This window comes from Entelurus aequoreus, linkage group LG03, assembly GCF_033978785.1.
Source record: "Entelurus aequoreus isolate RoL-2023_Sb linkage group LG03, RoL_Eaeq_v1.1, whole genome shotgun sequence".
Taxonomy (NCBI): domain Eukaryota; kingdom Metazoa; phylum Chordata; class Actinopteri; order Syngnathiformes; family Syngnathidae; genus Entelurus; species Entelurus aequoreus.
In genome coordinates, this window is record NC_084733.1 from 51,266,903 (window position 1) to 51,284,988 (window position 18,086).

General features: G+C 40.6%; 1 protein-coding gene across 4 annotated transcripts in view; it reads left to right on the plus strand.

Annotated features, from left to right (window-relative positions):
- slc35f4 (solute carrier family 35 member F4) overlaps positions 1 to 18,086 on the plus strand; it is a 41,950-nt gene that overhangs the window by 7,916 nt on the left and 15,948 nt on the right. Inside the window, exon 1 of one of the 4 annotated variants that reach the window (XM_062042106.1) lies at positions 17,331 to 17,541. The exons of the other annotated variants lie outside the window; for them this stretch is intronic. Coding sequence (XP_061898090.1) covers positions 17,466 to 17,541 — 76 coding nt within the window. The 5' untranslated portion in view covers positions 17,331 to 17,465. Of the gene's footprint in view, positions 1 to 17,330; positions 17,542 to 18,086 lie in introns of those variants that run through there. 4 annotated transcript variants of the gene reach the window in all.

Sequence of the window (18,086 nt, forward strand, 5' to 3'; positions counted from 1 at the left end):
GCCACTCACTTTCGCCATGAGCAAGACCTAAGAGCCGTGGTCTGGTAGACTGCAGCGTCAGCTTTCTGCTATATCGAAATACATAACAGACATCCAACACGTGGCGGGCAAGGACAACTGTGTTGCTGACTGTTTTTACCTAGCAGTGACTGGTTCCGTGCATTTGGCAGGCTCAGGACTCCACCATTCAAACCTATCAGACAGCTCCCATAGCACTACAGCTCGAGGACGTGGTGTAAGACGCTGCCAAAGCTACAGTATTGTGTGATGTCTCCAGGGCCCAGCCACGCCCTATGGTGCCTGTGGACTGGACGCCCAAAGTTTTTGACATCATCCAGGGCCTCTCACAGCTTGGGCTGTGGACTGCAGTTGCTGAGTTCCTGGGAGTGAAGATTCACCGCACCACCACATATAACCCCAAGGCTAATTGGTTTCATCGAGACATGAAGGCTGTTTTAAGGGCTGGCCTCACGGTCAGCGATTGAGCTGATCGCTTACCATGGGTTTTGCGCCGCCTTCGCTGTGCCCCCTCTAGGCCTCGTCGGTGGAACTGGTGTATGGCCAGCCGCTACTGATTGCGGGGTTTTTTTTCCAACTGCTGCGACTCCCTGTGTTCAGGGACACAGTGTGCATCCTTGATCCCATTCAGACTACCCGCTACTGCCTTCCGCAGTTTTAAATCCCCAGGACCTGCCATCAGCCAAGTATGTTTTCATCTGGCATGATAGCCATCGGACCCCACTGCAGGCCCCCTATGATGGACCCTTTCAAATGCTGGAGGCAGGTGCTAAGAACTTTGTTGTGTAGGTGGGGGGAAAAGCATAGCGGATGGCCATAGACCAGCTTAAGCCTTCTCATGTGGACATTGGGGTGCCAGTAGAGCTGACCAAATCCCCTCGGCGAAGCCGCCTGTCAGGCTCAGCCTCGGGGCCCGCCACTGAGCATTTCCCAGGGCCCGAGTCGACCCAAGGCACCCTTGCGTTGGAGCGCAGCTGTTTTGGCCACCAAATCCATCCTGTGCAGCGTGGACTGTTCCACGTGTAGATTGCTGTGTAAAGTTCTGTTTATCTTGGTGAATTCGGGTGGGGCCTGTGTGGTGATCACAATAGGTATATGTATAGAAAGCTATTCACCAAGAGGGTAGTATTTCTGGTTCCAGCTCAAAGCGAACAAAGAAGTCACTAGCTGTTGAGCTGTTCCTGCTGTAACTGTCTAAGTGGAAAGTAAAGTATCGGTGTACTTTATCTTCGACTCCTGCCTTGACAATTGTACACCTCCACAGTCTAATAATTGTATCCCTGACTACACGTCCAGCCAGTTCCTCATTCTGACAGAATGTCAGAGGTTGGTTATTCAACAGGCTCAGGTGCATTACAGAGACCATCACAGAGAGGGGCATTGCGCCGAGTAACAATGTTGTGCAGGACAATACACAAAAGTATTATGTGGCATGCTCACTATGGCTCCACTCGCTAGTAATTAGGATATGCAAAAAGTTTCTTTAGAACTCCATTTAAACACTAAATTGCAAATTTAGTTTTGCAATGAGCATTGTTGAAGTTTACTTTGCCATATAAAGTATATATATACATGTACATATATGCATATACATATATACATATATGTGTATATAACAGTGTTGGCGTTAACACACTTTCTGTGTCTTTTTACGCATTGAAATCAGAAAGGACGCACAATTCTAGACGCCTGCGCGTCCACCGGACGCAGATTTATTTTTTATTTTTTACTGCCCAGTTTGCTTGTTTTTAAAAATTTGATCGATTATCGCTTTCCGCCGGTGTTTTGTTTTGTTTATATTTGCTGGATCAAATTTCTGTCGCCATATATTGCTTTTTTATTGGTCGTAAATTTTGATTTGCCGAAAGTTTTATCAATCACAAATACTGCCTCAGTTTGCACTCGGACTACTTTACTGTGAGGTGCTGTCAAAAAAAAAGACTTTATGGTAAACACCATGGTGAGTGTAAAGTCAACCTTTTTAACTTCATCCTATGCCATCTTTCCAGTAAATGACTTGTTTAAGTCTTTGTGAGTCCATGGAAACTTCACTTTTATCTCCCGCTGAAGCGACATCGTTTGAGGATGGAGACAGGCTAGCTGTTAGCTTAAAGCTAACCAGCACCCGACCAGACTCCTTTACCCCAAAAACATACTTTGTAGGTCAACAAACGGGGCGAATATGTGCCTTTTGAAGTATTAATGTGCAAGGAGTGTTGAAAGGAGTCTCTTGGAGAAGTGGCGGATAAGTTAGCAAGTGTCGCTGGCATCGCTGACAGTGATGTCATCACCGTCATTGTTTACTGAAGCAGAGGTGCTGACTGCGTTATGATAAACGCACATGCGTCGCCAGGCTCTGCTTTTTATCCATAGACTTATGAGATTATTTTTTTTAATTATCTATAGCAGGGGTGTCAAAATTGTGGCCTGGAAGCCATTTGCGGCCCGCAGCTAATGTTTTAAAGGCCCACGCCACATTATAAAAATACTATTAAAATAGACAAAAAAAAGCTTACAGGTGAAATGTAATTTAGAAAAAGTTGCAATGTTGACTAATAAAACCAAACTGTTTTTTTCCTTTAAAACTGTCATTGCTCAACACATAATATTGAATCAAAATCAATGTTTTTATGAGTTATTGACCTGTACAAAGCTCCGATTATTTTACATCAAATATTACACTTTGAAAAATATTTTTTGTGGAAGATTTTGCATATTTTGTGTGTTTGCCATAAAAAAACAGTTTTCTTTGACAAAAAGGGCAGAAAACAAACAAACAAAACAACATTAAAAAACAAAACAAAACTTACAATTGACGGATATATCTGAAGTTGATGTAGGCTCTAGAGATTTAAGCGTTGAATAAATAATGTATGTATGCCCTGACACACCATTATCATCATTTCATGACCGAAGCAAAACACTTTTAACACTTTTATACTGAAATAAATACACCTACAACATCCATCCATCCATCAATTTTCTACCGCTTATTCCCTTTGGGGTCCCGGGGGGCGCTGGAGCCTATCTCAGCTACAATCGGGTGGAAGGCGGGGTACACCCTGGACAAGTCGCCACCTCATCACAGGGCCAACACAGATAGACAGACAACATTCACACTCACATTCACACACTAGGGCCAATTTAGTGTTGCCAATCAACTTATCCCCAGGTGCATGTCTTTGGACACCTACAACATATTAAATACAAATATAGAAAAAACTACCAGCAGTGGTAAAGTTTAGATCCATGAAGGAAAAAAGAAAGTGAATTAATGTTTATAACTGAATACATTTACATATGCATAAACATTTGTTTTCTTTTGTAATATTTTTTTAATGAATTAAATAACGTTTATGACAAACTTTTTCCTAAACACAATACAGAATGTGAGACATAACAGGACAATGCATACATTTATTATTTGTTTTCAAAACGCTTACAAAAAAGTGGGACCCCAAAAATTTACTGTGGGACCCCATTCTTATGACTTGATAGGGTCCCTGGGAATTTGCTCACAGCCAGGTCAAAGTTTGCATTGTTATATGTGTTTACAGGGCATGTCTAAATTAACTGAACAAGCTTAACCCAAGCACAGGCACACAAACAGGGGGTTGACAAAGACAGGACATTTGCATTTGTAATCCTTTTAGTTGTCAGTCACAGTTGTTTTTTGGTTGCTCATTTGTAACATTCTCCAAGCTATTCATTTGTGTTTAAAAATAAATAAAAGTAAGAGTGATATTTAGTTCATATGGACAGTATATGTTGATGGAAATGCACTTTTGCAGACACACACTGAATGTCTAAACTCAGTAAATAAATATTAATCTAAGTATGAATTGTGTTTATTTTTGTACTTTGTTGTTAATGGACATAATTCAGCTGAAGGTCCAATCAAAAATGTTCCTGTTTTAATTGTCACTGTGGATCATTTGACATGCAGTGTCCATGTTGTTTTAGCTTTCACCACTTGGCGTCCTCATCTCCCATAGTTCCAAAAGCTAAGCATGTGTAGACACATCTGGCAGTGGTACCCAAGTGAGTGTGTCTACAATAGTCATTATGTTTAAAACAATTATTAGTACTCTATCTTTTCAAGATGCTTATTGATATATTTCAGACAACAGAGAGGCTATCAAGACAGAAAAAGCCTTGTAGGACGGAGGAGTATTGGTGAATCTAAATGACAAAAGGACCGAAAAGGACTGAGTGCGTCAGTAGATGGGAGTGCAGCTGTTGCTATGACTGCAGAGAGGGTGGATGCTTTATTATTTGCTGCTTTGATCTGTGGTGCATCCGCATCATCATCATCATTATCATCACTATTACCTGATGTCCACTTGGTTGTGCCCAGAGAGGTTATACAAAGTCATAAAGGATGAAGAGTTATAGATTCAACATTGTGGGATTTATGCAGGGCTCCATTGGTAACTTCAAAGTGAGTGATATGTTTCAAGATGACATGAAACAATTAGTGCTGACATGGTAGTGTGTGTGTGACAATCATTGGTACTTTAACTTAACTTTAATCAAGATTAAATACAATTTCTAATTATCTATATTAATGGTGTTTCATTGCATGAGCATAGAGAATCACGAAAGAAGGGAATATTTGCACTTAACGCCTTTAACATCACAAAAAATAATTCTGTTTTCCTAAACAATCATTTATTCACATTAATGTGGACGTGTAACTCTTTTTGTGTTATTTGTGTGCTATTTTAGGATGAAAATACTTCAGTGAGAAGAAAACTCAATCCTGCATAATACTTTATTGACTGCTTATACGACTTTTCTTGTACTAATTTCCCATTAAGTGGGTCAAAGTGCTGTCAATCGTCTTTCATATTGACTTTTTTGATTCTGCAGCCTGTCACTACCAGATCAACTGCCCATTTGTGCATATGCGACGTTAACGCAACTCTGACAAAATGCTCGAAAAGTGATGCTAGAAATGTCATTCTGAGCTGCAGATGGGATAATTGCGTTTAAATTACTAATGTCAAACAATTAATATTTTTAATCAGATTAATTAAACTTTTGAATTTTGATTTAGTGCAATTGATTTCCTTAAATTCCTTGCTTGTATAATTAAAATTAAATTGAAAGATGACCCGTAATGACATGACTGTCAAGACAGGTTTGGGCTATGTTTTCTTATGTTCCTGTATTTTGTTTTGTTTCCTGTCCAGCGCTCCTATTTTGGTTTCCATATCCTGACTGCCTCTTTTAGCCACTATTCTCCAGTCTGGGTGCTGGCTTCCTCACCTGTCGCTGATTGGCATTAGTGCTAGAGGTGTTAGCTTTCTGTGCACTCCCGAGCTTCACTTTTTCTGCTAATACATTATATAATTTGCACTAGGACAGGCGATATGGACCTCAAACTGATATCCTGGTCATTTTAGGCCGATTGGCGATAAATTATATGTATCGGTATCTTATACAAAACGTGCAAAGTGCTTAATGTTGCTTTTATGTTTTATGGCTAGATAACTTTGACTCGCTCACTACAGTGAAGGCCGCTGGCTCTTCAGTTTGAAACTACCCTTCAGCCACCAAGCTGCTGCACTTGGTTGGTCCACAGGCTATGTGGAGACGCACTTTCAAGCCAAGGAGAGGAGCTATTGCTCGCTTCTGTGCTGTCACTAACAGACCTGAACAACATAAACAGATGAGACTAGTGATAAAGTCACTACAAGGAGGGATATAGCGAATTGGCATATGTGTAAATAAACCTGTAGTCACTCACCAATAGCCAAATGCAGTCGGTGACCAAAGCAATTTAGGAGTCGAGAAGTTGGTACCGTAGCCGCAATATTCTTTTGAAAAGTTTGTTGTGTTGCGTTGTTGTGCGTCAGAGAAACCCTCGTAAACACGCAATGGGTGACTTTGAGCCAATGAGAATGCCCTGTATTGTGCCCGTCAGGCGCAGAGAAAAGCAAATGGCCGTAACACAGGCACATTAAAAGACATTGGTATGGCAGCATTGTCTCAAATATATATATTTTTCTAAAATATACATGTATAACTCGTAATACCGGTATACCGCCCTGCCCTAACCTGAACACCATCTCCTGTCACTGCATAATGGCGGCAACAACGCCACACCTATATTTTGACACATGCAGTTTTATTGTCAGAATGTCACACACAAACATTTTTAAAATGTTTTTCTTGAATGCACTTCAAACTTGGTAACAGTACTATTTAAGGTTATTTTGACACAACATTTGCCCCTGAGCACAACGGATGGAGTCCCCTCGCTCATCTTTGCTCCGACTCTGTATTGACCTGATCGCTGCAATCAGCGCCGCCCTTCAGGTGATTATCAACCAGGTTAAAGGGGTTCTGCACTTTTTTTTAAATTTTGCATATAGTTCACAATCCTTATGAGAGATTGAGAAGACAAAAGGTTTTTGTTTTTTTTTGCATTCTACTAATCGGCTCATGGCTAGGTGGCTAGCAATGCAGCTAATTGGTGCAATTCATTCTGCCTCTAAATCGCTTTGAAAATGCATCCAAAAACCGCCAACAATACTTCATTTACATTCCTTAAACTGTATAAAAACCAAACTGTAGCGACATTGATATTGTAAGAGCGACCACTGAAGAACCTACGGCATTAGCCGTAAGCAAGCTACTGCATCAGCAGCCGAATAGCTGTTGAGTTTCTTATGCACAACACAATGCAAACATTTTCTTTTACCATCTTTAGAATCCTACAAAAAAACAACATGTGTGTTCTTTTTTCTCATAATGATTGTGAATGATAAGCAAAATTCCAAAAAAAGTGCAGTTTCCTTCTAAGGCAAAGGTTAAGTAGCATATTCATAGAGTATTATTTACCATTTATTATAGCCAGCGCACAAAACATTTCTAATCAAAATAATAATGATTATGAATTAGTCCATATCAAAGTGTGAATTTTGACAGCCTTAAAAAAAATATAGATTTTTAAAAAGCAACCACCTTGCCAACTTACAGTCCCCTTGAATCATTTGGAGTGCAGTTCTTGTTCTGGAGGCATCGCTCTCAATCTGCAACGATTAGCATCCTGGGCTTTGCTGACTGAATGCTTTTCCCCGTCCCTCTCTGTCTAGCTTTTGTCTCCACTCATCAGCAGGTCTATTTTTAAGTGACCCTCATCTCACGGGATCCATCCTCCTACCCTCCGCTTACACCAGAACAAACACTATAGCTTCAGCCGTGCATTTCGTCTTGTGCCACAATACTTGACCACAATACTTGGCTCAAGTATTGTGGTCTGTTTAGCACACTTTACCCCTGTGTGAGTGAGATCATAGGAGATTTACTAAATGTGTCATCGCTAAAAACAATAACACAAGGATCACTACAAAGAAGGCTGGATGCTGTGAGCACTTTGCTGCAATGCCAGAACTTAGCTGATGGCAGACGCAGGATTGTGATAATAACCGACATCCTGAGGAACCAAAAAAAAAAACATTCATCTCCAGCAATATTCTCATCAAGTAAAATTATAGAGCGCTTGTTTACTTGATTGCTGTCTGCAAAATCAGAATTGCAAAATATTGATTTCAGCGGTGTCAGTGTGAGAAGGCTGTGTGATGGTATATAGTAATAATGTGACGCTGATATATGTGCAATATGATTGACCGTCCATTTACCGGTAGTCTTCAGGCAGATACACCACAGTCAGAAATAGTATGCCGTGAGGGTTTTCCTTGAGATGGAAACACATGAGTCACAAGGATGAATCACATGACCCAAACTGACCTGTTTCAGGTCCATCACTGAAACGGTTTTGTTTAATTGTGGTGGAAAATTGACTGTAAACATTAAGTGTCATGCAAAGACACTGCCGGTAATGATATAATACACGCTCAGTTGGAGCTCTGTTCAAATTTCCTACCACTAATTTACAAGAGTCAATCAATCAATCAATCAATGTTTCTTTATATAGCCCTAAATCACAAGTGTCTCAAAGGGCTGTACAAGCCACAACGACATCCTCGGTACAGAGCCCACATACGGGCAAGGAAAAACTCACCCCAGTGGGACGTCAGTGAATGACTATGAGAAACCTTGGAGAGGACCGCATATGTGGGAAACCCCCCCCCCCCCCCTTTCTAGGGGAGACCGAAAGCAATGGATGTCGAGTGGGTCTGACATAACATTGTGAAAGTCCAGTCCACAGTGGATCCAACACATCAGCGGGAGTCCAGTCCACAGCGGGGCCAACAGGAAACCATCCCGAGCGGAGACGGGTCAGCAGCGCAGAGATGTCCCCAACCGATGCACAGGCTAGTGGTCCACCCGGGGTCCCGACTCTGGACAGCCAGCACTTCATCCATGGCCACCGGACCTATGCAACTCCCCCTCGCAAGGGACAGGGGAGAAGAGGAGAGAAGAAAAGAAACGGCAGATCAACTGGTCTAAAAAAGGGGGGTCTATTTAAAGGCTAGATTATACAAATGAGTTTTAAGATGGGACTTAAATGCTTCTACTGAGGTAGCATCTCTAACTGTTACCGGGAGGGCATTCCAGAGTACTGGAGCCCGAATAGAAAACGCTCTATAGCCCGCAGACTTTTTTTTGGCTCTGGGAATCACTAATAAGCCGTAGTTCTTTGAACGCAGATTTCTTGTCGGGACATATGGTACAATACAATCGGCGAGATAGGCTGGAGCTAAACCGTGTAGTATTTTATACGTAAGTAGTAAAACCTTAAAGTCGCATCTTAAGTGCACAGGAAGCCAGTGCAGGTGAGCCAGTATTGGCGTAATATGATCAAACTTTCTTGTTTTTGTCAAAAGCCTTGCAGCCGCATTTTGTACCAACTGTAATCTTTTAATGCTAGACATAGGGAGACCCGAAAATAATACGTTACAGTAATCGAGACGAGACGTAACGAACGCATGAATAATGATCTCAGCGTCGCTAGTGGACAAGATGGAACACATTTTTGTGATATTACGGAGATGAAAGAAGGCCGTTTTAGTAACACTCTTAATGTGTGACTCAAACGAGAGAGTTGGGTCGAAGATAATACCCAGATTCTTTACCGAGTCGCCTTGTGTAATTGTTTGGTTGTCAAATGTTAAGGTGGTATTATTAAATAGATGTCGGTGTCTAGCAGGACCGATAATCAGCATTTCCGTTTTCTTAGCGTTGAGTTGCAAAAAGTTAGCGGACATCCATTGTTTAATTTCATTAAGACACGCCTCCAGCTGACTACAATCCGGCGTGTTGGTCAGCTTTAGGGGCATGTAGAGTTGAGTGTCATCAGCATAACAGTGAAAGCTAACACCGTACTTGCGTGTGATGTCACCCAGCGGCAGCATGTAAATACTAAAGAGTGCAGGGCCAAGAACCGAACCCTGGGGAACTCCGCACGTTACCTTGACATAGTCCGAGGTCACATTGTTATGGGAGACGCACTGCATCCTGTCAGTAAGATAAGAGTTAAACCAAGACAAGGCTAAGTCTGACATACCAATACGTGTTTTGATACGCTCTAATAAAATATTATGATCGACGGTATCGAAAGCGGCGCTAAGATCAAGAAGCAGCAACATAGATGACGCATCAGAATCCATCGTTAGCAATAGATCATTAGTCATTTTTGCGAGGGCTGTCTCCGTAGAGTGATTTGCCCTGAAACCGGATTGAAAAGGTTCACAGAGATTGTTAGTCACTAAGTGTTCATTTAGCTGCTGTGCAACAATTTTTTCGAGAATTTTGGAAATAAACGGAAGGTGGGAGACCGGTCGGTAGTTTACCATGAGGTCAGGATCGAGGTTAGATCTTTTGAGCAGAGGATGGATAACCGCTTTTTTGAATGCTAGGGGAACAGTGCCGGAGGAAAGTGATAAGTTTATAATATTTAACACTGATGGACCTAATAATACAAACAGTTCCTTGATAAGTTTCCCAGGAAGTGGGTCAAGTAAACATGTTGTTTGTTTTATCCCACTTACACGCTGTAATAATTCCTCTAATGTTATTTCATCAAAAATAGAGAGACTATTTTGGAGGGCAGTGTCCGTCGTATATACAGTCGTATTTGTGTTAATAGAACCCAGTTGTAGCTGGGATGCGTTGTCTTTAATCTCCTTTCTAATGAGTTAAATTTTCTTATTAAAGAAATTCATAAAATCATCTGCCGAGTGGGTGGAGCTACTGGGAGGAGTCCCTTGTTGGGTTAGCGATGCTACTGTACTAAACAGAAATTTAGGATCGTTTTTGTTGAGGCGGATGAGATTTGAGTAGTATTTAGCTTTAGCTAAGGTAAGCATGCGTTTATAAGTTATTAAACTATCACTCCATGCTTGATGGAAAACCTCAAGTTTAGTCGCGCGCCATTTGCGTTCCAGTTTTCTACATGATAATTTATGAGCTCTAATTTCTTCTGTAAACCATGGGTTGCGCCTTTTAGGGGCCCTTTTTGCTTTAGCGGTGCTATACTATCAATAATTTGGCGCAAGGCATCGTCAAAGTTGTTAGTGAGGTTATCAATAGAGGCGACATAATTTGGGAATGGTGCCATTACCGAAGGCAGTAGGTCAGCAAGAGTCATCGTTGTGGCAGCATTAATGTTGCGGCCGCTATAGCAGTTATTATTATTATTAGCTTGTTGACAATGAGTCAAAACTTCAAATTTTATAAGGTAATGATCGGACATTACTTTAGTATATGGAAGTATCATAACTTTGGAGGTGGTGACACCCCTGACAAGCACTAGATCTATTGTATTACCGTTGCGATGCGTGGGTTCATGTATTATTTGTGTAAGACCACAGCTATCAATTATGGTTTGGAGCGCCACGCACTGAGGGTCCGATGGGGTATTCATATGGATATTAAAGTCCCCCGTTATGATTATATTGTCGGCGTGCGTCACTAGATCAGCAACGAACTCTCAGAATTCACTGATAAAGTCCGAATAGGGCCCAGGGGGGCGGTAGATAACAGCCAGGTCGAGAGGTAGCGGTGTGACAGACCTCATAGTAAGCACCTCAAACGATTTATATTTATTATTTAGGTTAGGGGTCAGGTTGAAATTTTCATTGTATATTAGTGCGACACCCCCTCCCCTTTTAAGAGGACGGGCAACATGCGCATTCTTATAGTTAGGAGGAGATGCCTCATTGAGCGCAAAAAAATTGTCTGGTTTGAGTCAGGTTTCGCTAAGACCAATGACGTTAAGATTGTTGTCTCTAATGACCTCATTAACTAATAACGCCTTGGGAGACAATGATCTTATGTTTAAAAAGCCCATATTATAGGTATTGGGCTGTTTTGACGAGTTTTTGTTAAGATTATCCGTAGTGGCAATATTAACAATGTTGCGTTTATTATGCGTAGTGCACTTTAAATAGTTTCGACCATATCTAGGAATTTATATGACGGGAATTTTCCGATTGTTTGTTTGGTGCTGCAATAGACTGGACATATCATAATTCGCCACCTCAGTAGAATGCATGTCCACCTCTGACACAGACACAACAGAAAAAACATTATGTGAATTGTGTATTATTCTAAGAGAATTGCTATGCGTACATGGATTATCCAGCCTGGCGCTGGCTAGTTCTAGCTTAACTGACTCCTCACCCGGACTAACAGACATTGTAATTGCCTGTGACCGGGCTTGCTCTAGTGTAGTCAGTCAAGTGAGACTTAAATAGTAGTCTATGTTTCTAGACAGGATGATGGCGCCTTCCTGGTTAGGGTGAAGGCCGTCTCTCATCAGCAAGCCTGGTTTGCCCCAGAAAGAGGGCCAGTTATCAATAAACGTTAGTCCCTGTTGCCTACAGAAGCTAGAAAGCCACTTGTTAAGCGAGACTAATCTGCTATATCTCTCATCATTGCCTCTCGCAGGCAGGGGGCCAGAGACAATTACTCGATGCCTGGACATCTTTCTGGCGAGATCACAAGTCCTGGCTATGTTTCTCTTTGTAATCTCTCACTGTCTCATTCTAGTGTCATTGGAGCCAACGTGTACAACTATATTCGCATAATTAGTGGTGCGATTAGCCTGTCGTACGTGTTTACTAGGCCTTTTGCGAGTTAGCTCCCTAAGATTAGCTTCAATTTCAGGTGCTCTGGCCCCGGGGATACACTTTACTGTGGCTGGTTTACTAAGCTTTATCTTTCGGGTGATGGAGTCCCCTATGACTAAGGTGTGGTGCCCGGTAGACTGGGGTGTAGGACTAGCTAAAGAGCTAAATCTATTATGCGTCTCAACCGGTACACCGTAGCTTGTAGGCCGCTTAGGACTGCTACAAGCTGGGCTAGTTAGCTCGCTACAGCTAACGCTAGCAGATGTGTCCGCAACATCTAAAGTTACGACATTACTCTGCTCTAACTGGCGGACACGGCCCTCTAGCAGAGCCAACCTCTCCGTGAGTATGGTGCAAGACGCGCAGGAAGCCATTACTCACAGTGTTTTCTGTCACCGAGTGAAGTTCCTGCTGTCCTCAGGGAAGTGGTCGTGGTCTGCGGGAGTAGCTTCCTACTTACCTTCTGACCGGCGCTGCCTTTCTCCGCGCTAGCTTAGCAGCTAGCTAGCTTAATTGTCCGTAGCCTTCGACAGAGGAGTCAACTATTTACATTCATAGCATAACATCATTAGTCTATTTGTATTCCTGTAAATGCCTGTCTACATTTTGGTTACATCTACCAGCTTTAAGGGTAGTTATTTTTCCAAATATAAATAAAAAAATAAATACAATTAAATAAAATGCCTGACTTTTTCAACTTTTTCAGAAAGTAGCAATATTTTAAGGCATGTATGTATGTGTATATATGTATATATATATATATATATATATATATATATATATATATATATATATATATATATATATATATATATATATATATATATATATATATATATATATATATATATATACTGTATATATTAGGGCTGCAACAACTAATCGATTAAATCAATTAAAATCGATTATAAAAATAGTTGGCGATTAATTTAGTCATCGATTCGTTGGCTCTATGCTATGCGCATGCGCAGAGGCAATTTTTAAATTTTTTTTATTTGTATTTTTTATTTTATTTTTATAAAACTTTATTATAAACTGCAACATGTACAAACAGCTGAGAAACAATAATCAAATTAAGTATGGTGCCAGTATGCTGTTTTTTTTCAATAAAATACTGGAAAGAATAGAAATGTAGTTTGTCTCTTTTATCCGATTATTAATCGAAGTAATAATCGACAGATTAATCGATTATCAGATTGATCGTTAGTTGCAGCCCTAATTATATATATATATATATATATATATATATATATATATATATATATATATATACATATATATATATACATATATATATATATATATATATATATATATATATATATATATATATATATATATATATATATATATATATATATATATATATATATATATATATATATATATAATAATCGGATAAAAGAGACAAACTACATTTCTATCCTTTCCAGTATTTTATTGAATACTGGCACCATACTGGTTTTGATTATTGTTTCTCAGCTGTTTGTACATGTTGCAGTTTATAAATAAAGGTTTATTTAAAAAAAAAAAAGTTTTGTTTTTTTTAAAAGCCTCTGCGCATGCGCATAGCATAGATCCAATGAATCGATGACTAAATTAATCGGCAACTATTTTTATAATCGATTTTAATCGATTAGTTGTTGCAGCCCTAATATATATATATATATATATATATATATATATATATATATATATATATATATATATATATATATATATATATATATATACATATATATATACACATATACATACTCTCACACACACAAGTAAACTAGCAAATGAGGACAGTGGTATGAGTCAATTATTTTTCAATTTATATTAGCTCAGTTTTGGCTCAGAGAAAGACACACATGTAATTATTAAAAGAAGGCAAGGCACAGACCCACCAAATGCTCCTCTTCATAAGGCCATTTTAGAAAAGTAAGGACTTGCAAGAAAAGTGTGGTGAGAGGACCATCTGAATAGCAAGAGCAGTTAATGCACTCACTGGATATGAATGGAGAGTAGCTGCATGGACAATGAGTCTTATTCACAATACAGCACTGTGCAAACGTTTTGGGCAACCACTGGCTTTGTTGTTTTAATTTCCCTTTTCATATCGGTTAAAGAGGAACAGCACTTTGTTTGGAATTTTGCCCATCATTCGTAATCCTTATGTGAGAAAAAAACACGTCTTTCCCTTTTATGTGTGTTATAAATAGTGAAAAACGTATAGCGGCTAAAAATGCAGGTAATGGGGATTCATCTATTGCGCCTATAAAGCCCTCAATATAAAATGTTCCATTTACATGATGTGGTCTGCAAATTAACCAAGCAATAGCAACATTGTTATTGTAAAAGTGAATGCAGAGAAACTACTTTTAGTACCACGCTGCCTTACTCACAGAGACACCCACACTGCTCCTCCAGCCACTAGCGAGAAGTAACTAAGTGAGCTATAGAGCTACAGTACTACTGCTAATACTGAATCGCCACTGAGTTTGTAAAAGTTATTGCTAGATTATAAATCATGCCTCTGACCTGATCTGCTTAGCACACAGCTTCTAATACCTGTAGCATATCCTACGTATATACAGGCTTAACAAGCTAAGGGTCTCATGGCTCTCACGAAGTCTGCCACAATTAGTGGTAGTTGCTTTTCTGTTGACAGAAATCGTTACGGTAATGCTTAAAATTGCCAAAATAATGTAAATATTACATGTTATCCTGAATGTGCCTGTTACCACATTACATATACACTTACAGCATGTACACTACCGTTCAAAAGTTTGGGGTCACCCAAAAAATTTCGTGGAATAGCCTTCATTTCTAAGAACAAGAATAGACTGTCGAGTTTCAGATGAAAGTTCTCTTTTTCTGGCCATTTTGAGCGTTTAATTGACCCCACAAATGTGATGCTCCAGAAACTCAATCTGCTCAAAGGAAGGTCAGTTTTGTAGCTTCTGTAACAAGCTAAACTGTTTTCAGATGTGTGAACATGATTGCACAAGGGTTTTCTAATCATCAATTAGCCTTCTGAGCCAATGAGCAAACATATTGTACCATTAGAACACTGGAGTGATAGTTGCTGGAAATGGGCCTCTATACACCTATGTAGATATTGCACCAAAAACCAGACATTTGCAGCTAGAATAGTCATTTACCACATTAGCAATGTACAGAGTGTATTTCTTTAAAGTTAAGACTAGTTTAAAGTTATCTTCATTGAAAAGTACAGTGCTTTTCCTTAAAAAATAAGGACATTTCAATGTGACCCCAAACTTTTGAACGGTAGTGTATATACAACGTTGTTGGAGGTTTTTTGAAGTTTTTAGAGGGCTTACTAGGCAAAATATGTCAGTCTCCATTACCTGTATTGTTTACCACCTCTTGCTTTTACTATTTAGAATGCACAGTAAAGAGAAAGACATGTGTTCTTGTCTCACATAAAAATTGGGGATGATGGGCAAGAATTAAAAAAAAAGGTGCAGTTCCCCTTTAATTAATTCAGTTATCTATCAGTACAAAACATACACTCATGTACAACTTTGTAGAATGTGATACATGGGCCAAGGAAACCCTTTGGTAAGGGTCTGAACACAAACACTGATTATACATTAAATATGATTATTACATTCATTTTTGTTTTATATTAATATTATTCATTTATGTATATTATGTTTAATCCCTATTCTTTTTGAAGTGCATATTTACAGAAGTGAGGTAGTCATAGAACACAATATGTACAATTTTAAATACATAAAAACTAAATCAAAATGGTAAATGGGTTATACTTGTATTGCGCTTTTCTACCTTCAAGGTACTCAAAGCGCTTTGACACTATTTCCACATTCACCCATTCACACACACATTCACACACTGATGGCGGGAGTTGCCATGCAAGGCCCTAACCACGACCCATCAGGAGCAAGGGTGAAGTGTCTTGCTCACAACGGACATGACTAGGTTGGTAGAAGGTGGAGATCGAACCAGGAACCCTCAGATTGCTGGCACGACAACTCTCCGAACTGTGCCATGCTGGTTGGGAGAGTGTTAGAGTGTAAGAGTTAGCTTACACTAAAATAATAGTGTCAGCTATGTTTTATTCATAGTACCAGATGCAGGGATTATTTGCACTCACCATTTATTTATTTTCATAGTTTTAGCAAGTATGGACCCATTGGAACAGTCAACTTCCAAAATGATCAACCTATTTTGCAAAGGCATCCCACAAAACTGGCACATTGAAATTGTCAACGTTGTTTTGACATTTATTCCCCTGTGCCCTACTGGTCAGTGAAGCTGAATATTGCAGTGAGTGTGTCTACTTGCGCACGTTCACACAGCGACTCCCTGGCAATCAGAAAATTAGACGCGTGACAGCGTCAGCAACGGTGACAATTGCTTTCTACACAATAGCGTCCAAAAAGGAACATCACACTCTTTTACACGGTATTAGAGCCATAACACAAATGGAACCTACCTCCAAAGTTGCAAAACTGCCCGGTTCACTTCTTTGCTTGAGTCCGTGTTGTTGCTGTCCACACATGCAACGTAAAACCACTACCCTCATGTTCGTCATGGAAGTAGGTGACTGACAAACAAACACAAATATTACTCCACGGTCTACTGTCTTTTGTTGAGCAGAGCTCTGTGCATTGAGATTAATTTATGAACGTAATGATGGCCTACTGGTGCGATTTTATATATGTATAAATAATTTGGTTGTCAAGAGCAGGAGATATTTCAGGAAAAGTGACAGAGGACATGAGTGTGTGGTAGGAGACAGTGAGGGAGTGCAGAAAGAAGCCTGCTCAGGTAGAAAAAGGATGCATGAAGAGATGAGCTAGCGCAGCATAATTAGCCCGGGCTGCTTGGTTACCTTCCAAACAAAGCTGCTGATTTGTAGAGCAAATGGGGAGGGAGGGGTTGAGGGAGTTGGACAGAGAGAAACAAGGTGGGGGCAGCAAGGAGAGAGGGAGTTGAGGGGATTGATTGTGCCATGCCACACACACTTGACGCTCAGTCTCCCTTGGAGACAGTGGCGGCGCTGGATGACGGCATGACATTGCAACAGTAACGCGTCCACTTGACTGCACCGCCTCCAGTCAGCTGTGTCACTACTATCCAGACAGACAGAGGAGGAAGAGTGGAAGGGAGTGAGTCGGCCTGGACGGGAGTGCTTGGAAAACAAGTTGACAGATCTGGGAAACAGCCAGGCGCAGTGGGGTTGGTGGTGGGAGGGGGGGCGTGTTTGGCGGGGGGATAAGTGAAGAGCGTGAAGAAGACTAAGCGGAGGAGTAAGGATGCACGGAGCAAGGAGGAAGAGCTGCTGAGCGTGCACTCTCACACGAACACACGCACACACACACATAGACTTCCCAGGGAAGGACAGTGTGTTGTGGCCCCCAGTGGAGGATGAAGAAGCACTCCGCCCGGGTGGCTCCTCTCAGCTCTTACAGCACTCAGGTCCTGACCTGCCCCATCTCTGAAGGTAACTCTACATGCATTTGTCTTGTACTAAATGTGGGTGAATTGAGGCACTTTGCCAGCGTCTATGTGACAAAGATGGATGGGATATAGACAAGAGCTACACACCGTTGCATCTTTAGAAGCATGCAGATAGACAGCCGCTGCGCATTCAAGCCTGGATAGAAAAAACCCCACACATCAGCAAGTTGTTCTTTCGCTCAGCTGAACAATTCTGCTCTCAACAACAATACGCATCCTTATCCTTCTTGAACTTTTTCTAAAGCCATCATCTAATCCAAGCGGTTTACCTTTGTTTCTGAGATTACAATGAGATACCCTTAATCTTCTTTATGTAAGCATCGTTAGAATCCCACTCCTCCTTGAGACGACTTATCAAGGCTGCGCTCTTCAGACGTGTGCCGTGAGCTCGCGCGTGTGTCCATCCATCAAAGTCACCATAAAACACACACCAGATTGAAATGTTGGGTTGGAGCGGCGTAGTGCATCACACAGGGTGGAGGAGCTCCAATAAAAGCCAGCTGGTAATGAATGATTCTATGCAGCACA